Raw genomic sequence first — 24,927 nt, forward strand, 5'->3', positions numbered from 1 at the left:
ATGCATGGAGAGCATTCAGCCCACTGTCTGGCCCCTGGTCAACACTCAACTGATGTGAGCACTTTATAGTATAAAGCTGTGGTTCTTAAAGGTTTTAGTCTCAGGACCCCTTTACACTCGAAAATTATTGAAGATTCAAAAAGCTTTTATCTATGTGGGTTATATCTGTCAATATTTATCACATGGGAAAAACTTAGAAATGTTTAATATTTCCATTTCATTTAAAGGTTACAATATTAAATTCACTACATGTTAATATAAATACCATTTTTATGAAAAAATATCATTTTCCAAACCAAAAATTTTGGGAAAAGAATCACATCATTTTACATGTTTGCAAATCTCCTTAATGTCTGGTTTAATACAAGACGGCTGGAGTCTGCTGACTGCTTCTGCTTTCAATCTGTCACGATATCTTTTGTGTTCTGTTTTAATCTTTGCAAAACTCCACTGTACATTCATGAGAAAATGAGAGTGAAAAGGGCAGATAGCATCTTAGCATTGTTATGAAAATAGTTTTGACCTCAGGGAACCCCCAGGGGTCCCTGGACCACACTTTGAGAACTGCTGGTATAAAGGAAGGTAAGTGATAGGAAAGAGAAATTTTAAATAGAAAGAGAAAAGGAAGGGTCATTCCCCACTGTTGGTACTCTAACTAGTAACCGAAAATTCATAATCTACATATGTCCTTATAACCTTTAATAACTACTATTACAAACGTTATATGTCTATTATGTAATCATGCAGTTGGTGGATACACCAAGCAAAATTTTAAGAGATGCCTCCAAAGATTTAGCCGGTGGTTCAAAATCTGAGCTGAAATCACATGATGTTCACAGGATTTTTTTTCCTTCCTCCCCACCCTTCCCGCAGGGACCGCCTCCGCACCACCACCAATGTGCTAGGAGACTCCCTTGGAGCCGGCATTGTTGAGCACTTGTCACGACATGAACTGAAGAACCGAGATGTCGAAATGGGTAACTCAGTGATTGAAGAGAACGAAATGAAGAAACCATATCAGCTGATTGCCCAGGAAAGCGAAACTGAGAAACCCATCGACAGTGAAACCAAGATGTAGACTAACAGAAAGAGATGCTGTCTTGAGTACCAGGTGTTTGAAAACCATTATGAAATGTTTCCATCTTGTTACAACTCATTCTCTCCAGTAAACCCCTTACCTCCCTTTTCCTCCCTACTCTGATAGGATTGGGAAGTAGTCATACAAAAACAAGGGAAGATCTTGCAGCAGCCAAAAAGTATAGTCTTCATCCCACATTTGAAATTTTTAAGTCATGTCATGTTAGTCTTATCTAATAAGGTACGGAGATCAAAAATAGTCTTGATCAGATCTTACAAGTTTATGGGGCACACAGTCCTATAAATGTGATTTTTTTTAAATAAGTTAAAGAGTCAAATGAAGAGTAAGCTAAAAACATGCTTTTAAATCAACTTTCAAAATTTAAAAATCCTTCGGAATACAATTCAGTTTTAGTATCCAAATCAAACAACTTGATAAGCTACAATCGGTTATCGGTTGGACAGGAGAAGGGTTTTTTCCCTTTCTCCTCTGATTTGTGCCTTTATTTTATTAGTAGCAGGACAAGATGAATACACACCTAGCACAGCTGTGAGGAGGCGCATAAAGTGAAATTTCCACGTGGCCACGGGCAAGTTACGTCTCATCTCTAGGCCTCAGTGTTCTCATCTATAAAATGAGTAAGTTCCCTGGGTGCCTACATAGCCTCTTCTAGCCCAGACATACTATGGCATCATGGAAGAGCCTGCCCTCTATTTCCCTCGGAATATCCTGTAGGAAGTATCATTCCAGGGAGTGTGGGACTTTCAGAAAGGACATTTATTGGGAGTGAACATTTCCAAGTAGGAGCAGGATGGCTGTGTGGTTTACCAGGTCCTGTGTCCAAAATGTCAGTTATACGAGTCACCAGGCTGGAAGCCCTTCCAGCAGTGGAATTATTCACGAAACTCTGCTCGGTTCTTCCCAACAGATGAAGTATTCCCTTCTTTCCTACTCTTCCCAAACTGAAGGGACTGCACTGGGAAGGATGTCTCCCACCACTCCTCAGCTGGTGATAGACTTTTAGAAAATAAAACGTAAGACTAGCTACTAGCAAGGGTGCTCAAGGTCTTACTCTGGAACACTAGAGAGCCAGCGAGGAAAGAATGGAGCATGTTTAACATTATAAAGAAAGGATTTTACAACACCAAGATTATAGGTCATCTTTAAGGAAGAAGAAAAAAGGAGAGGTTCATTGTTTTTAAACCAGAAACATTTTTTTCTCTTCAGTTCAAAATTATTCCCCAAGGAAGTCTGCATATCAAAATATAAGGTTATGTCTTATATGTTTTAAACAAGTCAGATAAATGAGCTCTCTCTCTAATAGAGGTCTGTGAGCTGGGTGGGGTGGTCTCTTATTTGAAAAGGTTTTTGACTATACTCAAAAGTTCTTAGAATGAGAGAAACAAGATACTTCTTTGTGTTGAAATTCCACTTACCAAATCATTCAAAACCTTCAGCTGGAGTGGGGTTTGGTTTTGTTTTGTTTATGTCCCTGAGAGAAATGGTAGAAGATGAATCAGTATGAAGACATTGGCAGTGTGGTTCCAAGAAAGGAACAGCAGGGGCATTAGTTTCCGGCGAGGCAGCTCCCAAATTTAGAGAAGATTAATTTTTTACCTCCTAAGGAGTATCCAGTCAAAGACGTGAAGTGGGAGCTGTCAGACAGTACCAGCTACGGTTTGAGTTTCTGACTAAAAATGGTGAAGAATGAACTTAATTATGCTAACAGACTGAAAATCTAGATGACGTCCTCTGATATACAATTAGGGATATTTTTATAGGGATCCTGAGCATTATGTGTGTACAAAAGTTAACAGTAGGCTGTGGTGGAGTAACCATTTAATGTCAAGGCTCTGTTTGGGAAATACACTACAAGTTAATGTACATGGCTGTCATCTTATGACGCCAGTAGATCAAAAATTAATCATGTCAAATTAATTCTGTTACACGATGTGATCTTTTTTTATACTAACCATTTCTCATGGAAAGCAGGCCTTGTAGGATGATCCTCTCGCCAGCCCATCACGGGTTCTGCATATGTATGCACCCAGTGTGGACTGAGAAGCATTACTTTGTAGATGTATTTTCAATAAAGAAAAAAATTAGTTTTACATTATACCTTTGCATGTTGTTGTTATTCTTCTCCCTGAAGGAAAATTAATTTTCCATTCATAAAGTTATTGCACTGAGCTCAGGGCAATGCTCAAGAAGAATACCATGCAGATTTTTTTGGATTTTACTAGGTAAAATTTTGGAAGGACAGGATGGAGGAGCCAGCCACAAGAAAATAAGTAAGGACAAGCTCTCCCTGCCCAACTCCCAGGACTGGAGCTAGAAACAGGAGTTGGTGAGGGAAGCATTTTACTGTAACAGCCTGCACTTACCTGTCCACATCAGATTCAAATTGCTCAGATAAATTGAATCATTTCCATGTTGGGGTTAGAAAAGTATAATGCCTCCATTGGTTCTTCCAAAAAAGTAATTTCCTGTCTGACCTTCAAATTAGGTAGATTTATCTATGTGATTACTACTGCCATTTGTGAAAAGAGCTGACTGAGATCTCAAGGGATAGTTCTGAAACAGCCATTGTGCTAGTGAACCATTCTGTTCATGAAGAACAACTTACTCCATCATGCTTATTAATAAAGAATTGGCAGGCAATATCAAGGAATGCCCAGATTGAAGTTGTGTCTGGAGACCCTTTAATCTGACCCTCTACCTGCAGGTGGCAGCCACTGGGCGGGGAGGCTCTTAAGTGGGATCCACAAACCCCTACGTGATCCATGTGAAGACTCCAGTGAGTTCATATAGCCCTTTAAATTGTGGGGAAAGTTTTGTGCATTTGCCTTTTTCCAGAGTACAAAACTTTAATTTCCATCTTTTGACCAAAAGATTTTACAAATCACTGTTTGATCAATCCATCCTAACTTTTTTCAAGGCGTCTATGATATTCGAATGGCTGATTGGGGAAATGGCAGGAGGCTGCTCACAGCCTGAGGGAACCAAACCAGCCAGCTCTGGCCACCCTGAGGGGATCTATATCTGCACATCTGTGGGACATTCTGGACACTGAAGCATTCAAGGAAGTGCCACAAAAGATCTATCCACTGCTAGGAAGGGCTTCCTTTCGCAGTCACCAGTTTCCTTTCCTTCTGCAGCCTACGCTGGACTTTGCCTCCCTCCACAGTGCAGGCCTGAGAAGCTGGTCATCAGCCGGTGGAAGATCTGTGGAGATGCCATTGCATTATGGTTGAGGGACATGACAGTTTTGCCAGGGTGTGACTAAGATGATGGGGAAGGGAGCATAGATCCCTATGTGTGGTAGTCACAGATCCGTTCACAAATGGAACTATGAAAATTTTTCAGTATAATATTTCTTTAAATGTTTCTAAGTAAGTACATTCCTAACAAATTTTTTAAATCCTACACTTTGAGAAGTTGGGGGTCTATGTGCTCCCCTTCCATATTTATCCCTTCAGCACCACTGTCCCACCCCGAGCAGGATTCCCTTTCCCAAGCTGGAGTCGCACTTTCTCAGTAAAATCCTTTCTTGTAAGCCCTTATTCATATACATCACGCTGAAAACAGAGATTTTAGTGCTGTTAATTGCATGGGTCTGAAGGTGAAGGGAACTTGGAGGAAGGGCTCGTTTCCGCTGGATGGGAGCGGAGTGAGGAGGATCCTGCGGGAGGCGGGGAGCCTAGCTCTCTTTCCAGGCAGCCAGCTGGGCACTTGACCCGAGGCTGCTGTCAGTCATCCGGCCTCCCCGGCGATGCGCTGCCCCTTCTCCCACCCGGGTGGTCCCTGAACTGCGGCAACAATGACCAGCTCCATGTGGCCTGCTACCAAGGGCCAGAGCAGCTGGGAGGTGTCTCGCCGAAGGCAGGCTCTGAATAATAAGCCAACAGAAAAAGAGCAAGGAAGGAAGAGCGAAGGAAGTTGATGGGCAGTATTTTAAGCGAAAAAGTAGGCGATGAGAAACCTTCTGTATACAAGAGGCAGGGTCTGGGAGAGCGATACCCACAATAGCCACCAGAGGGACCCCGGGGCTCTTCGCGGGGAGGGACTGAATTTCCCCTTAAAGAAAATTCTCTTGGATAAGCATTTACGGAATTCCAAGGCCTGCAGAACAGAGGGAGGATCAGTATCTGAAAGTCATCAAGCAGTTTAAAATTCTTCAGTTACCCCATTTGTCTTTTCCCTCTGGTCATTCTGTTTCTCCAGTAATATTTCCCAGGAGCCCCTTCCTTTCTGGGTATTCTATTTTGTGCCCCGAGTGCCCTCCCTCTCCCTGCTCCCACCTCCTTTTTTGCCATCCTGTTCTGGATTTTCACCTTCCCATTCCATCGCTTATGTTTCCCAGGCACAGACAGGTACTCAGAAAGCGGCACGGTAACATTTTCCAGCTGATCTTCCCTCATTATGCCCACAAAACTGCCGTCTCACCCTTCAATTTGGAAACAGTCACATTTTACTGAATCTACACATACAAGAAAGGGTGCCAGATAAAAGACAAGACACATAATTAAATTTGAATTTCAGATAAGTAACAAATAATGTTTTAGTATATGTATTAAATAACAAATAGTGTTTTAGTGCAAGTATGTCCCAAAATATCTCAAGAGGCAACCTTTATTTTTATTTGTTAATCTGACAACCCTACATACAAGTGAAATGAAGAATTCAAGACAATTTATGTTTGCCTCCCATGAAGTAGATATTATAGGTGAAAGAGTTTGTGTGATTAAAAATAATCATCCTAAAAATTAATTTCTCTCTGCAGACAAAAACGTGCTGTAAAAGGCAGTCCAGATCTGGGACATTTCCTAGTATTTATTTGCTCTGGGGACGTTATCACTCATTACGTGCTTTTAAATCTTGCGGCTAAATTTTAAAAGCCTGATCAATCACTTTCAAGACTTCATAGAACAGTCTTTAACAAATTAAACAGCATTTCACTTATCCATGCTTGAAATATTTTAAGATTCACATCTGTTTTTCTTTTCTTCTCTTCTATTTTTTCTCTCTTCCTTTTCTCACTCCTTACTCCTGCCCTCCCTCCCCACTCCAAACATAAAATATTTTCTGTAATGCATTACAGGGCTGAAAAATTTGGCATTCACATATTGTTTTCCAATGATGAACACATTTTTTTCATTTGGGTGCTCCTTTTAGAAAAGCACCCATATTTTTTTCATATCGTGCTATTCAAAAAACATCCTTTTCCAGTCGTCATAAAGTTGGGAATGAGGCATTTTTCAAAGTCTCCTCAAGGAACTCCGGTCTCCATGGATGGGCATCATTCCCACAAAAGCCTCTTCTTTAAGCCAAGACTGAAGGATATGAACAGCCGGGCCCAATTGTTACCACAAAAGGAGTACAAAATATGCCCCTTAAAATCATAAACTCTTTCCCAATAATTGCATACATACAGTCATGTTAAAGAGAGCAGTGAGTTTCATAGAAGATGGTGTCAGTTGACAACTATTGGATTTCTTTTCCAACTCTGCAGGTTCAGAGGATCAGAAAAAGGCCTGAAGGCAGCCAGCCAGAGGTTGCAGATAGAGCAGGAGAAAATAAAGACCATCTAGGAGTCAGCTCAGCCACAAAAGGAACTGATGATGGGTCTGCCCTGGAGAGAACTTAGCACTCAAAGATTCTGTCAGCAACACGAGTCTGAAAACTGTCACCAAATTCCAGTGCCTTGGCACTACAGTGCCTCTGTGAGGCATTGTTTCATTTAAGCTGATGATGAGCTGTTAGCCAAAGAAGTAGAAAACAAATTCGAGAAAGTCTACACACGAGGTAGAAAACTAACACAGCTAGACTAAAAATAGCTTCACGCTTCCTGAAACCTAGAGGCCCTCAGCTTCAGAGTGGCGGGTGAATCCAAACTTGGACACAGTGCTGGGCTGAATCCACACCTATTCTACCTGAATTCCTTTTTTTTTTTTTTTAATAATTTTATTTATTTATTTTTTCCCCCAAAGCCCCAGTAGATAGTTGTATGTCATAGCTGCACATCTTTCTAGTTGCTGTATGTGGGACGCAGCCTCAGCATGGCCGGAGAAGCGGTGTGTCGGTGCACGCCCGGGATCCGAACCCGGGTCGCCAGTAGCGGAGCGTGAGCTCTTAACTGCTAAGCCACAGGCCGGCCCTCCACCTGAATTCTTGACAATTTCATCAGGGGTCCCTGGACCATCTTGGTTAACCCTAGAACTTAATCTATTGACTTCGTGGTGATGGTAGTTTGAACACAGCTCCACTGGGCAGGTAGAGTGGAAAGCAGACCTAGACAAGGAAGATGAGCTGTCGTCTCTCACTTGGTTTTAACCAACTGTGGTACCTTGGCTTAATCACTCAGCTTCCCTGGACCTCAGAGTCCTCATCTGTACATGTAGGGGTTGATGAAGCCCACAATCTCCAAACCAATTTTCACATCAGGTGTCCATATATTGGAGGAGGTGTTAAAGTGGGGCTCTGTGGTCAACTAAGCTTGGCAAATGATGGATTAAACTTCAATTTCCTCATCATAAATGAATATAATGATATCTTCTTCATGAGGGTGTAATGAGAATTAAAGAGATGATAATGTAAAATTTTCAGCACGGTTCCTGGCACTGAGGAAGATTCTTAAGATATTTAGAACAAAACCAGCTCAATGAAGGAGGAAGGGGTGTGAGGGTGATGCTGGAGGAGGGGAGAGCGGTTCCCAGCTCCCTCTGGGCCCACTGTGAGCAGGACGGAACTCCCCGAGGAGGCCACAGACCTACATCTTCTGGGAGGGAGGCTTTGCAGAGGCCCGTCACCCCCGGAAACGGGCATCATGAGAAACTGCCAGGCCTCTTCACTGAGGGGCCCAGGCCTCTGCGCCCGGGGCGGACCGGCAGCCCCTGCCAGTCTTCTCCGGGGCCTTTTGTCCGGCTCGGCTCTCCCAGCAGCCCTGCACTGCATGGTGGTTTTGTGAAGGGCACAATTCGACACTCTGAGGAGACCACCCAGTTTACTCCCTCGTCTCCCAGAGAACAAAACTGCCCCTCTGTGTGCCAACGACCTCCGCCTCCGCCAGGCCCCCTTCCGCCATCCTCCTCGCTGCCAAGGGGAAAGGGAGAGGCAGTCAGGCCCTTGCTCTGTGGGAACCCAGGCGATGGTGTGCTAATGAGCTGTCCCCAGCGCGAGGCCAAACACTCTGTACCTGGGATGCTGCTGCCACCCTGTGGCAAAGGTCTTTCTCCAGGCTCTTGACAGCCACACTGGACCAGACTGCATGGAAACACAGAGCATTTACTGGAAACTGGTTACTGATGGACTCAAGCAAAAGCTATAGAGACAGAAAATAGTTCAGAAGTCTGAAGGAAAAAGGAACTTGAAACGTACAGCAGTAATTCTCAAAGTGTGGTCCCTGGACCAGCAGGGTCAGCATCCTCAGGTAACTTATTGGAAATGCAAATTTTCAGATCCCACCCTAGACCTACCAAATCAGAAACTGGGAGAGTAGAGCCCAGCAATCTGTTTAACAAGCCCTCTCACTGATTTAAGGGGAAAAGAGAAGACCACAAATAGGAAAAATTATCTATTTCCATGATAAGAGGGCAATGGATACAAATGCACAAAAAAGAGGTTAGATATGATATCAAAAACATAAAATGAGGGAGGAGGGGAGTTAAAGAGTAGAGCTTTCAGACAGAGGTCAAACTAAAGAGACAATCAATTCTGTATAGAAGGAGAAAGGAACAGAGAAGGACTACTAAAACACTGAGAAAAAAAGTTAAAAAATGGCAGTAGGTACATACTTATCAATAGCTACTTTAAACGTCAATGAACTAAATGCCCCAATTAAAAGGCATAGGGTGGCTATTGGATAAAACACCAAGACCCATATATACGCTGCATAAAAGAGAAACGCTTCAGACCTAAAGACACTCACAAACTGAAAGTGAAGGGATGGAAAAAGATACTCCATGCAAATGGCAATGAAAAGAAAGCTGGGGTAGCAGTACTCACATCAGACAAAATAGACTTCAAAACAAAAACTGTAAAAAGAGACAAAGAAGGGCATTGCATAATGATCAAGGGAACAATCCAACAAGAGGATATAACACTTGTAAATATCTACGCACCCAATGTAGGTGCACCTAAATATATAAAGCAATTATTAACAGACATAAAAAGAGAAATAGACAGTAACACAATAATAGTAGGGGACTTTAACACTCCACTTTCACCAATGGATAGATCATCCAAACAGAAGATAAATAAGGAAACATTGGCCTTAAATAACACACTAGAACAGATGGACCTAGTAGATATATACAGAGCATTCCATCCAAAAACCGAAGAATACACGTTCTTTCAAATGCACATGGAACATTCTCCAGGATTGATCACATATTAGGCCACAAAACGAGTCTCCATAAATTTAAGAAGGTTGAAATAATACCAAGCATCTTTTCTGACCACAACGGTATGAAACTGGAAATCAACTATAGGAAGAAAATCCGAAAAGCCACAAATACGTGGAGATTAAACAAAATGCTACTGAACAACGACTGGGTCAACGAAGAAATCAAAGAAGAAATCAAAAAACACCTGGAGACAAATGAAAATGAAAATACGACATGCCAGAATTTATGGGATACAGCAAAAGCGGTTCTAAGAGGGAAGTTTGTAGCAATACAGGCCTGTCTCAACAAACAAGAAAAATCTCAAATAAACAATCTAACAATGCACCTAAAGGAACTGGAAAAAGAACAAACAAAGCCCAAAATCAGTAGAAGAAGGGAAATAATAAAAATCAGAGCAGAAATAAATGAAATAGAGACTAAAAAAACCAATAGAAAAAATTAATAAAACCAAGAGCTGGTTCTTTGAAAAGATCAACAAAATTGACAAACCTTTAGCTAGACTCACCAAGAAAAAAAGAGAGAAGGCACAAATAAGTAAAATCAGAAATGAAAGAGGAGAAATTACAACAGACACCTCAGAAATACAAAAGACTATAAGAGAATACTATGAAAAGCTATATGCCAACCAATTCTACAATCTGGAAGAAATGGATAAATTCTTAGAATCATACCACCTTCCAAAACTGGATCAAGAAGAAGTAGAGAATTTGAATAGACCAATCACCAGTAAGGAGATCGAAACAGTAATCACAAAAGTCCCCAAAAATAAAAGTCCAGAACCCGACGGCTTCCCTGGTGAATTCTACCAAACATTCAAAGAAGACTTAATACCTATCCTTCTCAAACTCTTCCAAAAAATTGAGGAGGGGGGGAAGCTTCCTAACTCATTCTATGAAGCCGACATTACCCTGATACCAAAACCAGACAAGGACAACACAAAAAAAGAAAATTACAGGCCAATATCTCTGATGAACATCGATGCGAAAATCCTTGACAAAATACTAACAAATCTCATACAACAATACGTTAAAAAGATTATACACCATGATCAAGTGGGATTTATTCCAGGTATGCAGGATGGTTCAACATTCGCGAATCAATCAACATAATACACCACATTAATAAAATCAAGAATACAAATCACATGATTATCTCAATAGATGCAGAGAAAGCATTTGACAAGATACAGCATCCATTTATGATAAAAACTCTAAATAAAATGGGGATAGAAGAAAGTACCTCAACATAATAAAGGCCATATATGAGAAACCCACAGCTAATATCATCCTCAATGGTGAAAAACTGTAAGCTATCCCTCTAAGAACAGGAACCAGACAAGGATGCCCACTGTCACCACTCCTATTTAACATGGTACTGGCAGTCCTAGCCAGAGCAATCAGGCAAGAAAAAGAAATAAAAGGGATCCAAATTGGAAAGGAAGAAGTGAAACTGTTACTATTTGCAGATGACATGATTTTATCTATAGAAAACCCTAAAGAATCCACCAGAAAACTTTTAGAAGGAATAAATGAATACAGTAAAGTTGCAGGATACAAAATCAACATACAAAAATCAGTTGCATTTCTATACACTAACAACGAAGTAGCAGAAAGAGAAATTAAGAATACCATCCCATTTACAATTGCAACAAAAAGAATAAAATACCTAGGAATAAACTTAACCAAAGAGGTGAAAGATCTGTACACCGAAAACTATAAAACATTGCTGAAAGAAATTGAAGAAGACACAAAGAAATGGAAAGATATTCTATGCTCTTGGATTGGAAGAATTAACATAGTTAAGATGTCCATACTTCCTAAAGCAATCTATAGATTCAATGCAATCCCTATCAAAGTTCCAACAACATTTTTCACAGAAATAGAGCAAAGAATCCTAAAATTTATATGGAACAACAAAAGACCCCGAATAGCTAAAGGAATCCTGAGAAAAAAGAACAAAGCTGGAGGTATCACACTCCCTGATTTCAAAATATACTACAAAGCTATAGTAACCAAAACAGCATGGTACTGCCACAAAAACAGACACACAGATCAATGGAATAGAATCGAAAGCCCAGAAATAAACCCACACATCTATGGACAGCTAGTCTTTGACAAAGGAGCCAAGAACATAAAATGGAGAAAAGAAAGTCTCTTCAACAAATGGTGCTGGGAAAACTGGATAGCCATATGCAAAAAAATGAAAGTAGACCCTTACCTTACACCATACACAAAAATTAACTCAAAATGGATTAAAGACTTGAATGTAAGACCTGAAACTATGAAACTTCTAGAAGAAAACATAGGCAGTACGCTCTTCGACATCTGTCTTAGCAACATATTTTCAAGCACCATGTCTGACCAGGCAAGAGAAACAATAGAAAAAATAAAAATGGGACTACATCAAACTAAAAAGCTTCTGCACAGCAAAGGAAACCATCAACAAAACGAAAAGACAACCTAACAATTGGGAGAAGATATTTGCAAACCATACATCTGATAAGGGCTTAATCTCCAAAATCTATAAAGAACTCATGCATCTCAACAACAAAAAAACTAACAACCCAATTAAAAAATGGGCAAAAGACCTGAACAGACATTTCTCCAAAGAAGATATACAGATGGCCAACAGACACATGAAAAGATGTTCAAAATCATTAACTATCAGGGAAATGCAAATCAAAACTACAATGAGATATCACCTCACGCCCGTCAGAATGGCTATCATTAACAAGACAGGAAACAACATGTGTTGGAGAGGATGTGGAGAGAAGGGAACTCTCATACACTGCTGGTGGGAGTGCAAACTGGTGCAGCCACTATGGAAAACAGTATGGAGATTCCTCAAAAAATCAAGGATAGAACTACCATATGATCCAGCTATTCCACTGCTGGGTATTTACCCAAAGAACTTGTAAACACCAATGCATAAAGATACATGCACCCCTGTGTCCATTGCAGCGTTATTCACAATAGCCAAGACTTGGAAGCAACCTAAGTGCCCATCAAGGGACAAATGGATAAAGAAGATGTGGTATATATACACAATGGAATACTACTCAGTCATAAGAAACGATGAAATCCAGCCATTTTGTGACACCATGGATGGACATTGAGGGTATTATGCAAAGTGAAATAAGTCAGAGGGAGAAGGTCAAATACCGTATGATTTCCTTCATTAAGTAGTAGATAATAACAACAATAAACAAACACATAGAGACAGAGATTGGATTGGTGGTTACCAGAGGGGAAGTGGGGAGGGAGGAGGGTGAAAGGGATAATGCGGCACATGTGTGTGGTGAAGGGTTGTAATTAGTATTTGGGTGGTGAACATGATATAATCTATGCAGAAATAGAAGTATAATGATGTACACCTGAAATTTATACAATGTTACAAACCAATGTTACTGCAATAAAAAAAAATTAAAAAAAAAAAAAAAGCCCTCTCCAGGTGGTTCTGATGCCCACCAAAGTCTGAGAACCACTGATTTAGGGTCTAAAAAGAAACGGACTTTGGAGTTGACAGACTGGTGTCCTAATCTTGGCTTTGCCTACGAGCTGTGTGACCTTGGATGAGTTACTTAACCTCTCCATGTTTCAATTTGTTCATCCCCATCTTGATGATAATCATTCCTATTTTCTAGGATTGTTGAGGCTTTGATCAGAAACAGAGGTAAAGTCACTGACATATGTACCTGCTTGACAAATGGTGCTTGTTTGGGGTGTTATTATAACAGGGTCATAAATTTGTTCACAGTACCACTAGAATATACAGAGAAAATGCAGTTCTTTCCTCTATTTAGTTAACAGATATTTGTGGAGTGCCTACTGTGTGCCAGGCACAGTAATGGATAATGTAGACTTAGCAATGTAGAGATAAAGTCCCTCCCTTCATGGAGCTACATGCCAATAACTGTGTATTCCAAGGGTGCTATGGACTGAATATTTATTGTGTCCCCTCCAAAATTCATATGTTGAAGCCCTAACCTCCAACATGACTGTATTTGGAGACAGAGCTTTAGGAGGTAATTAAGGTTAAATGAGGTCATAAAGGTAGGGACTTAATTCAACAGGATTGGCGGCCTTCTCTCTCTCCATGCACACATACCAAGGAAAGGCCCCATGAAGACATAGGGAGAAGGCTGCAGTATTCAAGCCAGGAAGAGAGCTCTACCAGAACCTGACCATGCTAGCACCCTGATCTCAGACTTCCAGCCTCCAAAACTGTGATAAAATAAATCTCTGTTGTTTAAGCCACCCAGTCTGGTACTTTGTTATGGCAGCCTCAGATGACTAAGACATAGGGTCAAGTTGTAATCATTGTTATGAAGAATAATAAAGCCAGTAAGAGTCTGGAGAGAGATTACAGTACTGTTTAAATAGGGTAGTCATGGAAGGCTTCCTGAGGAGGCTCTGCATGAGGAGAGACCTGAATGGAGTGAGAGATCAAGGCTGTGGATTAGAAGGGAAGAAAAAGCCAGTGGAAAGACCACCCCCCCAGGTTCAGGAGCGAACTGCATGATAGGAACAGCCAGGAGGCCAGGGTGGCTGGAGAAGGCGAGTGATTCAGAGAGGTGCTGAGGGAAGGTTCTCAGGTAGGATTTTGCAGACCACGGTGAGGACTGTGGATTTTTTTCTAGGTGTGATAGGATGCCGCTGGGGGCCTGTGAGGCAGGAGATCCTTTAGTTTATCTCTGACTTCTCTGTTCATCCTCCAGGTTGACAATCCCAACCTTTGCCCATCTAAATAGTTTCCTTTGGGTAACTCACTAATTTCCATATCAAAGCTCGGCATCCTTCAGTGTAATCCCATATACTTTCTGCCCCCGCCCCTCTTCTCCACATTCTTCATCCAGCCCTGGAACTCACTCCCACCGAGGCAGGGCTCCTGTCAGACCTGCTGGCTCTCAACCTGATGTCCGTACCACACAGGAAATGAGAGAGGTCTCAGTCATGCAAACCTCACCCTCTGCTGGTACAGGGCAGCCACACACAATAAAGGAGAGGGTCAGAGCTCTCTGCCTGTGGGGTTCTCCCAGCTTATGAAACACCTGCCCTCTTGAACGAAAACTTGTCTCATGGCCTCCCTTCTTTTTCCAGCCACCTCATGGATGGAAGGAATGGGTTTTCTACCACCCACTTCTCTTCCTGCGTGAATCTCCCAATGAAAATCGTAGGGTCTGGTTCACCTGGCCCAGGTCTTGATAAGCTGAGGAAGGAAATGAGAGAATTTAGAAAATCTTCGCTCTTCACAATGCCTGCTTTCAAGTCTATTTTCTTGAAATAAGATCCTATTTTGAGAATCAGAAGATAAATACTATCAATTTCTTTCTGCTGTAATTATCCCAGTTTCTTGAGGCAGATGAGGGCCCTTGGCAGAAAGTACATTCAGAGAAGCAAAAGAGAAAATCATGTCAACTTTTTCCACCAGAATATTATGTAATTATTATAATAAATATTATTATTATAGAAAAATGAGGCCTAGTGGCAGGGAAACCTTCACTGTGGTTCTTTTTCATTCAATGGATTTTTCCAGTGTCTTTTAAAGACTGATTTTTCACTTCTACTTAAGAAGTCCTTATTTCTCCCTTTGAGATGTATTCATTTATGAAATTCAAACTATTTGGGGCTTTTATGTCTGGCGTAGGCTTTTCTCCCCTCAATTTCCTCCATTTGTCCCTCCTGTGAGGTTGTGACTTGCCCCAGTTCACGCTGCCAGGTCACGCTGGACCTCTTCGCTGCACTTTGAGGCCCATGAGAGAAAAGACTCAGGACCCCCATTGGAGAAAGGGCTGAGGAGACGTAGAGCTCAGATACTGGAAAAGAACCCAGGCCAGGGCCTCTAGCCCTGAAGGTCATGTCTGGGTCCAGTCCAGCCATTCTGCTCAAGTAAGAGTCTTCTTGAAGTGGAGAGAAGGCTTGAAGTAAAAATAATGAAAATGTTTTTCAAATCCACTCTCAAAAAGATCAAGGAAAACCCTGACATAGGAAAGATCACCATTTACTATGCGTTGTCTGCCCTAAGGGGAATCAGAGACCAGGATGGCCATAACCATCTCTCAGAGGAGGAAATCAAGGAGTTGATCTAAACAGAACAGAAAAGACTCCCTTACCCACATGTCTCAAACTCTCAGACCCCAAGCAGGTGCTTCCTGGTTCCCGCCTTGTCCCAGCTATGTGCTTATGAGACAGTGAGTCACCCCAGAGTGGTTAAGCCTGAGCATGAGCTTTGCCATCAGGTGCTCCCAGCCTAACATTTCCTCCTCTGGTGAAGTATCATTGGGATCACAGAGTTTTACGAGGATTTCGTTAGCTAATACTTATCTCATGCCCAGCACATACACATGCTCAATAAGCTGTAGCTATTCCCAGGGCTGAAAACCAGTGCGACAGTACAGCACACCAGTTGTTTACTGCTGTGTCATTTCTGATTAGTCAGCATCCATGCTTTAGCAATTGTAAAGTATTTTTACTCTCACCTCTGGCTATTGTGAGTATTGATGTTATTTTCACTTTTGTTTTCACACTATGTGTCCAGGGTGGCTTTGACTGGAAAGAGACAGATCTTGCCACAGGATGGCAGCAAATAATCTCTAAAGTCCTTCCCAGCTCTAAAGTTTCACACGTCTATGAAGATGATCTATAGCTGAAATGGAGTCAGGCCAAATTGGATTGAGTTGTAACACAAGCAGTTGTTGGAGCCAGGAGGAGCATCCTTCCCTGCTCCTTCCCATCCTGGTGGGAATTTGCAGGTGTCCTTTAGGAAGTCTAGGGCTGTTCCTGAGGTTCAGAGGGTTTCTCCACTTCCCTGCCTTCTTTCTCTTCTATCCTCCGCTCTCTCTTGATTGCATGTAATCTCTCTCTCTCTCTTCCTTTCTCTCCCATTCTCTCTCTCTCTGTCTCCCTAGCCCTCAGACTGAGGACTCAGATAGCCTACTGGCTTTCCATTTCCACTCCCCCTAAGGCGTCATCACTTGCACCACTAACCCCCTAGCTCTCTGCTCTGAAGCAATGCCCCTGCAGGCCAGGCCCAGGATGCTATTCCACTCAATTCCACTCAATTCCACTCAATTGCAACACTCAATTCCAACACTCAATTCCAACGTGGACATGGCAATTCAGACTCCTACTTGTCTGTGGGGAATCACACTGCAAATTTCTGGGTCTGTCAACCGACCAACCTTCAATATGTATTTATTGAGTGCTGCAAACATGCCGAGCACTGAGTTAGCAGCTGTCTGGGCCATGAAGGGAGGTGCCATGAGTGCTGTGGGTATGCCCCAGCTCTGGCATTAGAGGGGTGAGTTTGAATCCTGATTCTACTGTTTGTGAACTGTGTGACCTTGGGCAAGTTTTATACCCTCTCTGAGCTGCAGTCCCCTTATCTGTAAAATGGAGACACAACAGCACCTACCGTGCCATAATAGCTGCGATGGTAGGTGCTTATGCACACATACAGCAGGTAATGACAAACAACGGGCATTACTGTCATAAATCAGGTTCACGGGCGTTACAATCTAATGGGGAGGAGACATATAAATACCTCACAAGAAAACAATGCCAACAGTGGTATGGATTATTATGCCAGGAGCCCAGAGGAGCTAAAGTGCTAGGAAATCAATCTCCTCCTCAGGTAACGTAAGTATGAAGCTCTCGTAGACTGAAAAAAACGTATATAAGCAGCTCCATTATAAAACAAATTACAGTACCCCAACGATCAGTATTCATTACCTTGAAAATTTTAAAGTCGGTTTTCCCTGTCCCTCCTGCAGCACCTCACAGGGCTCCTTGGCTAGAATTCTCCATATGGGATGTCTGACCCACTAGTCCCAAGTTCATTCACAATTGTGCATAATTACACAGTATTTTGAGCACCTACTGTTTACCAGCCAAGCATAGATCTTAGCAGGGAAAATCATTAAATGAGTAATAATGTTTATGTGATAAGAACTAGGAAAGGGTCAGACAGGGGAATTCCAGTGAAAGCACGGCTGTAAACTGGACACGTCTCCCTCTCCCCACACCTCGAAGAGACATTATTCCAGCACTCTGCCTCTGAGTAAGATTACCCCTGAACTACACACACAGGATTACTCTATTCCTGAGGATTTCCAGTCACTGGTTTAGTATTAATCCCCCTTCCACATCAGAATGCCCTCATTTAGTTAAATTGTGAAGTTGTCTAACCACATATACTATAGAACCCTTCAAGAACAGAAAGGGAAGGCATATGCTGAAAGCCTGTTATCCAGGCACCGTACAACAGTCCCTTGAGGAGGCATTATTATATCCATTTTATATACGAGAAAGTTGAGCTTCAGACAATAGGTAGCTTATTCAGGTTCACACCCACAGCAACAGTTTTCCCCTTAGACTATTCTAACCCTGGAAATGAACTCTGATTAAGCATTACAAACCCAGGACCTCATCTAAAACACACTATGGGATAACCTCCTGGGTCAGTGCTGTTCAAACTGTTGGTCGTCAGTTTGGTGGGTCCCAACTAGCATTTTTTAATGAAAAAATAGAATAGAATAGAAAACATCAGAGTGCCTCACCTATAGTAAAGTATTGCTTCAGGAAATTTTTATTTTAAGTGTGTGTGTGTATAGGCTTGCATTGTGAGTAAATTACATTTCATGATTAAAAAGTTTAAAGCTACAGTTCCAAACATTTGCTGATCAATAACCAATAATCAATCAATGACTTTTTTGCCTCGCGAATCCAAGGGTTTGAGTGCCTTTTGGTTTCCCCAGCTGACCACCCTCAAGGAACTTTCATCTTCCAAATACAAATTGTTCCATAGGAAATGATGACTTGGACTTTTACCTTAAAGAGCCAAGTGTTCTACCACCACACGTTGTCCAAGTTCAGTTCTGGGCTCCACTAACGTGTGTTCCTCTGACCCAGCCTCCAAAATCACTCCACTTGGGTAAATTTGAAGGTGGGCTCCACAACCAGGTTAGACTTCTCTTAGCTGTATCTGCCTGTGTTGCTTGCCTAATGAAGAAGTAAGTGCACTCTGGCTCTTAGCTCTGGAAACAGAACCAAGGGGAGAAAGTCCTTGTTAGCAGTGACATCTGGTGGTCGTCAAGAGGCCGGCACCCCAGTATCTTGAACTTAAAGGAAAGCATCAACCTGGGGACAGGTACCAACCTGACTGCAGCTGAATTGATTCCTCATGTCCCCACACCCTTCCTGGATCACCTCCCTTCTCCTTGCAGCTGGACGCAGCAAGGTGGAGGGAAAGAACAGGGACTTAGAATCAAACAGAGCCAGGGTCCATCACCTATCATGAGATCCTGGGCAAACTGCTTAAACTCTGGAAGACTCAGCTGCAAAATCAGGATAAGAAAACAACAATGTACAGCGGACATGAAGGTATCTTATTTTATTTAACCCTCAAGACAACTCCTTTGATGTTAAGTTCCAGACACTTATTAAGCATGCAAAAAATATTGGTTCTCTTCCTCCTTCCATCATTTTATATAACACACTCACTAGTTGTCCTTCAAAGCCTAGAGTCCTACTTCCTTCCCATCATGGCTTGCCTGGCTTACTCTATTAAAATAATAATGAAGGGGCTGGCCCCGTGGCCTAGTGGTTAAGTTCGGGGTGCTGCGCTTCTGCGGCCCAGGTTCGGTTTCCCGGCCCTGACCTACACCACTCATCAGTGGCCATGTTGTGGCAGCGATCCACATACAAAATAGAGGAAGATTGGCACAGATGTTAGCTCAGGGCCACTCTTCCTCAGCAAAATAATAATAATAATAATACTAACGAAGATTTATGGAGAGCTTTCTATACACCAGGAGATTTCTAAGAAAAATCTAAGAGTGTTCTAGTAAATTAGAAATCTAAGAGTGTTCTAAGAGACTTGCGTGGTTAAAATCGTCATATCAGCCCTCTGAAATAGGGACTATTATCATCACCCATTTTACTGAAAAGGGGAAAATGAGATGCAATGAGTTTAAGTAGGTTGCCAAGGCCACAAGTCATGGGACTAAATTTTTAAACTCAATAGTTTGTGTGGGTCCACTGGACACACTCTTAACCTATGAGCTAAATTTGCCCCTTTGCCTCCCATTATAACAATAGCTAACACTCATAAAGTGCTGAGCTCTTTCTATACATTGTCTCATCTAATCTATATTAAAACCCCATAAGATAGTTATCATTATCCTCATTCTACAGATGAGAAAACTGAGGTTAAATAACTTGCCTGAGGTCACAAAACTAACAAATGGTAAAGTTGGAATTCCAACTCAGATAGTTTGATTCTAGAGTCTTTGGTCATAAGCGCTCCTCCACACAGTGCCAGCCTCCCAGACTAGCCTGTGATCTCGAAGGCAGAGCAGCCTCTGCTCACAGAAGGCACTCCGTCACCAGGTGGTTGATGATGGTGGTAGTGATCATGGCCAAGTGGGTGAGGGAGCATTTGTGACTGTACAGGAGTGCAACCACAAGGAGAGAGAAACAGATAAAGCCCAGGTAACTCTCAGTGGATTTCCTGTCCAGTGTCTGAAGACAGGTGACAGAAGAACTGACACTAACAAAGGTCTCAATTCAATGGCGCCATCCCTGACTTGGGGTGTCATTCCCTTGATTTAGACTCTCCAATGGCTTCTCACGACCCCAGGATAAAGTCCAAACTTCAAAAAAGAGTTTCAGGACTCTTCATTATCAGACCCCTGCTTCCCTCTCCAGACTCGTGTCTCAGTCCTCCCCCAGATCAGAATCGAGGTGGCCAGCAGATTGAACTTCTTGTGTTACCCCAATGCACTGTGCTCTTTAACTCCAGGTCTTAGTTACACTTGCTGCTCCTCGCCTGGAACCTCATCTCTTTACCCCGCTGTCCCCCAGAACCCCAAACTACTCTGCCCACCTTCTCCTTGCTGATTCCAACTTTGACTTCGAGGGAGGCAGCATGTTCTTCAGGAAGCCTTCCTGGAACTCTGCGTTGTTCCCCTTGTTCCTGGGTTATTGCTGTCATGGCAGAATGTGATCTGTCCCCCACCAAACTATATGCTTCTTGAGGGGGGCAAAAAGTGTTTCTTTTCCACCATTGTACCCAGTACCTGGCACAGAGTAAACACTATATATGTATATATCTGATGAAGTCCAAATGGCCAGTGTTACCATCTATTTGAGTACTATCCCCTCCCTTGCAGTGTCTCTCAGTAGAGGTGTTACAGTCATTTTGGGTGAGACGGTTCATCAGGTGGAGCTGCCCTGAGAAATATAGGCATTGGGTATCCCTGACCCCTGGACGTTAAGTGCTGGCTGCTCCCCACTCCTCTACCTTCCCCACCACCTCTCCTCATTTCCAACCCTCTCATCCCTGTTGCTGTGGCAACAAAAAATACCTTCACACATTTCAAAACGGCCCCTAGGAAGTACCTTCCCCTTCCTACACTGGTTGAGAACCAGTGTAGCTGAAAGGTGGTTTTCCTCTAGATGCAATATACTTTCCCTGAATCAGGCATTCACAATGTTTATGGAATTCTGATATTCTCTCTCTAACACCTTTGCTTGTCAGCTATCCGTCATTGTAAGCTCCTCCCAGCCTGGCACTGTGTTCTGTTTTATAAGATACATGATATTGTGCAACATACTGTTTTCATTTATGAAATCACAGAAACCAAACTCTCTTAATTTTGTACTACCTTCTGGGTCTTTCAGCAGTGCAGTTGATATTGTGTGTATATATTTGTATACACATATTATATATATACACATACATGTATATACAATCTAAACAAACATATTTAATACAAGAACAAGTCAATAACTTTTTAAAAATTGAGGACTTCAGGACACTTTTGATATAAGAGGCGCTCCTGGGGTGTTGTGCAAAAAAAAAGGGCAGGAATCATTGTTTCCAATGAATGAGGACAGCAATTGGCCAACTCAATCTTTGGGTGACTGTTTTTTGGTTTTTGTTTTTTGGTGAGGAAGATTGGCCCTGAACTAACACCTGTTGCCAATCTTCCTCTTTTTTGCTTGAGGAAGAGTGGCCCTGAGCTAACATCTGTGCCCATCTTCCTCTATTTTGTATGTGGGATGCCACCACAGCATGGCTTGATGAATGGTGTAGGTCTGCGCCCAGGATCCAAACTGGCGAGCCCGGGCCACCAGAGCAGAGCACTCTGAACTTAACCACTATGCAACCAGGCCAGCCCTAGGTGACTGTCTTCTTTTTGTTAATAAGCTATATTATTTTCCTATTGCTGCTGCAACAAATTACCACAAACTTAGTGGCTTAAAACAACACAAATTTATTCTTTTACAATTTTTATTCTCTTACAGTTCTAGAGGTCAGAAGTCTAAAATCAAGGTGTTGGCTGGGTTGCATTCCTTCTGGGGGTTTCCAGAGAGAATCTATCTCCTTGCTTTTTTCAGTTTCTAGATGCCATCCACATCCTTTGGCTGATGGCCCATCCTCCCATCACTGCAATCGCTTGCTTCCATTGTCACATCTCCTACCACTAACTCCAATCCTCCTGCCTCCCCCTTATAAGGACCCTTATGATTACATTGAGTCAACCCAGATAATCGAGCATAATTTCCCCACCTCAAGATCATTACAAAGTCCCTTTTACCATGTCAGGTAACATAATCACAGGTTCCAGGGATTGGACATGGTCATTGTTGGGTGACCATGATTCAGCCTACCACATAAGCCTAGGCCAGGTTTCCTCCCACACAGGGTTTTCCAGGTTAGGGTTCTGCTTCTCTAACAGGATGGTACTTGGAATCTCCATGAGGCCTGGGCTCCACACCCATGAAGTGAGCCTTTATTCTCTACAGTAAAGCAGCATGGTGTGGTGCTTTAGAATCAAAGGACAGGACTTCTGAGCTCAGCTCTTATCACCTTTTATCAGTTGGATCACACGCTACTCACTGCATCCCACTAAGCCTGTTTCCTTGTCTGCGAAATGGAAATGCCACCTGCTATCAGGGTTGACAAGAGGATTTAAGATCAGCTCTGGAAAGTGCCTGGTCCATAGTAGGAGCTCCAGGAGACCCTCTTGGGTGACAGTGCACTTGAGCTGCCCAGTAATAGCGTTGTCATGATGAGGCTGCCCATGATACGGATGAAAGGTGAGGAGAGGAGGAAGAATCCAGAGAGAAGAAAATGTTGGTCACGTTGCCAAGGCAAGGATGAGGTAGTATTCTTCTTTTTCTACTTGACCTACTTCGTGCAGACAATAAACATCTCTTTCTGCTTTCTCATTATCTATTGTTCACATCACATATACAAGCAGTAGACTTCAGGTCTGTGTTGGGAGCAAATGGCCAGCCTGAAGAGATGCCTGTGTGCTTTGAAGATGGGGCTGGGATTTAGGAGACTTAAAAGTTATGTTGAATATTCAACGTTGCTGATACCCAGTTGGATTGGGAAAGCAAAAATCCTTAATTTCCTCAGTTTCCTTCTTTGCAAATGAAGATTTAAAAAAATGCCTGTCTTTCTAACTGGGTAGAGTATGGAGGAACCTCAAAGAATTTTATTAATGAATGTGCCATTCATCTTTCTATTTTGAAGGATAATCATTGCTGAAGTCAGGACTTGTGTTTTAGTTATTGGTGTCAGCACATGAAAGGGTTAAGGATGGAACTCTGTTATGAAAAAGACTTGTGAAACTCTACTATTGTTTCTTTTGTGCTCATGGGCACTGATCACTTGAATCAAAGACAAGACACCTTCCTTAAAACAATTAGCCTTGACAATACATGTGTAAGCAGAACATTAAATTGTAAATGTGTTCATTTTCTTCTTCCGTGCCACATATACTAGATAACAGAGACAAGAAAAGTAGGTGGAAGATGATTCCAAGTAATTTCAGGGCATTATTATAAAGTGAGGCTGGTGAGATTTTTGTCTTTTTGACAAATTGAAGGTAGCCGGCAGAATAAATCTTGTTTCAGAAGTGCATTTTCACTTAGCTATACTCTAAGTGGAAATGCATTGCCCCTAGAAAGAAAAATCAAAGTTCTGCCACTGCCAAAGATGAAATGACAAATTTGGCTCCCAGCAATACATTTTTGACAGCTACTAGAGTTCCAGGAAGAGAAAACAAGAAAATTAAATTTGACGGAAATGAAAAGGAGGAAGAAAGAAGGAATTTTTTCCAGTTAGCATCTCAATGCCTTTCAAGGGATTTTAGGGCAATTCAATAACAGACCACTTATGAATCCCCCCCATTTTACCCTACAGACAGGAGTGTTATTTTAATGGAGCTGCCACCCTATAGACAACAGACAATGTGGTGTCTACACATTTAGTCCATGGATTGATTGCATGATAACTTGCTCAAGACAACCTGAGAACAGACGTGAGCAACAACCTGCCTGGAGATGAATTGTATAGCTTTCCATCAGCCCTCACTTCTGTACTCAAGACACACTTCCATGGAATGCTTGCAAAAGACTGTTCTCCAGTCTGAGCTTGGGATTGAGAAGCTTGTTTGTTCCATGTTTGGAGACCTGTGCTATCAATATGGTGGTGGCTATTTAAAATTAAATTAATTTAAATAAGTTAAGTCAATTATTGAAATTAATTAGTGGACTTTATTTAAAGTTAAATGAAATTAAGAATTCAATTCTTCAGTTGCACTAGCCACATTTCAAGTGCTCAATAGCGACTTGTGGCTAGTGGCTACCATGTTGGACAGCACAAATACAGGACATGGCCATCATGGCAGTTTGAGTTAACTCTGAGCTCGGGACACCGTAGGTTGATAGTGAAGAGTGGGAACTGGGAGAGGTGGTACAAAAGGAATGAAGTTGGCGAGGAGGCATTGCAGTGGACTCTATGAGCAACCAGTGGGGAAGTCAAGCCAAACAAATACACATTACAAAACCACTTTAATACAAGTTACAGTGCCAAAGAGACATATCATGAGAGAGCTATGGGGGTGCTCAAGGAGTTACTAATGGAAATTAAAAACAAGAATATTTGAATGGCTGAAGAGTGGAAGAAAAAAGAGACCACAGGGTAGGAAAGGACCCCAGCAGGGAAATAACAGGGATTGGAGGGAAATGTCAGAGTGGAATTGTTGACAAACACAAGCCCAATATGGAGTTAGACTAGCAGAGGCTGTAGATTCCCAGCATCGGCAAACACCATTTTTTATTAGTCTCCCACCACTATGTTTTGAAAGATATTTATCATTATTACCTGAAATGATAGAACAGGCATGTGCTTTGGAGTCAGAAAGACTTGGGTTCAAATCCTAGTTCTACTACTTACCAGCTGTGTGACCTTAGGCAACTTACCTAATCTCTCTGAGCCTGTTTTCGTCTTCATCTACAGAACTGTGGATTATAACAGCTATTTCTAAGTATTCTCTTGAGGATTAAATGAAATACTGTATGCGAAAGTGCTTAACAGAGTGCCTGGCACTCTGTTAGTAGAGTTACTCTGTTAGTAGTAGATACTCAA

The 24,927-nt window shown here is 42.1% G+C and overlaps 1 protein-coding gene and 1 pseudogene across 3 annotated transcripts in view; one reads left to right on the forward strand and one right to left on the reverse strand.

Annotated features, from left to right (window-relative positions):
* The window catches only part of SLC1A3 (solute carrier family 1 member 3), a 77,427-nt gene extending 74,214 nt beyond the window's left edge, over positions 1–3,213 (forward strand). For 2 of the 3 annotated variants that reach the window (XM_087443201.1, XM_087443202.1), the window contains exon 8: positions 874–3,213. In XM_087443201.1, coding sequence (XP_087299327.1) covers positions 874–1,078 — 205 coding nt within the window. In that variant the 3' untranslated portion in view covers positions 1,079–3,213. The remainder of the gene's footprint in view (positions 1–873) is intronic. The other variant, XM_004422742.3, reaches the window with a different exon arrangement.
* Positions 3,214–8,388: 5,175 nt separating this feature from the next.
* LOC147914603 (uncharacterized) overlaps positions 8,389–24,927 on the reverse strand; it is a 66,623-nt pseudogene continuing 50,084 nt past the window's right edge.

This window comes from Ceratotherium simum, chromosome 18 (genome assembly GCF_057802395.1).
Source record: "Ceratotherium simum simum isolate JZ-2026a chromosome 18, ASM5780239v1, whole genome shotgun sequence".
Taxonomy (NCBI): domain Eukaryota; kingdom Metazoa; phylum Chordata; class Mammalia; order Perissodactyla; family Rhinocerotidae; genus Ceratotherium; species Ceratotherium simum.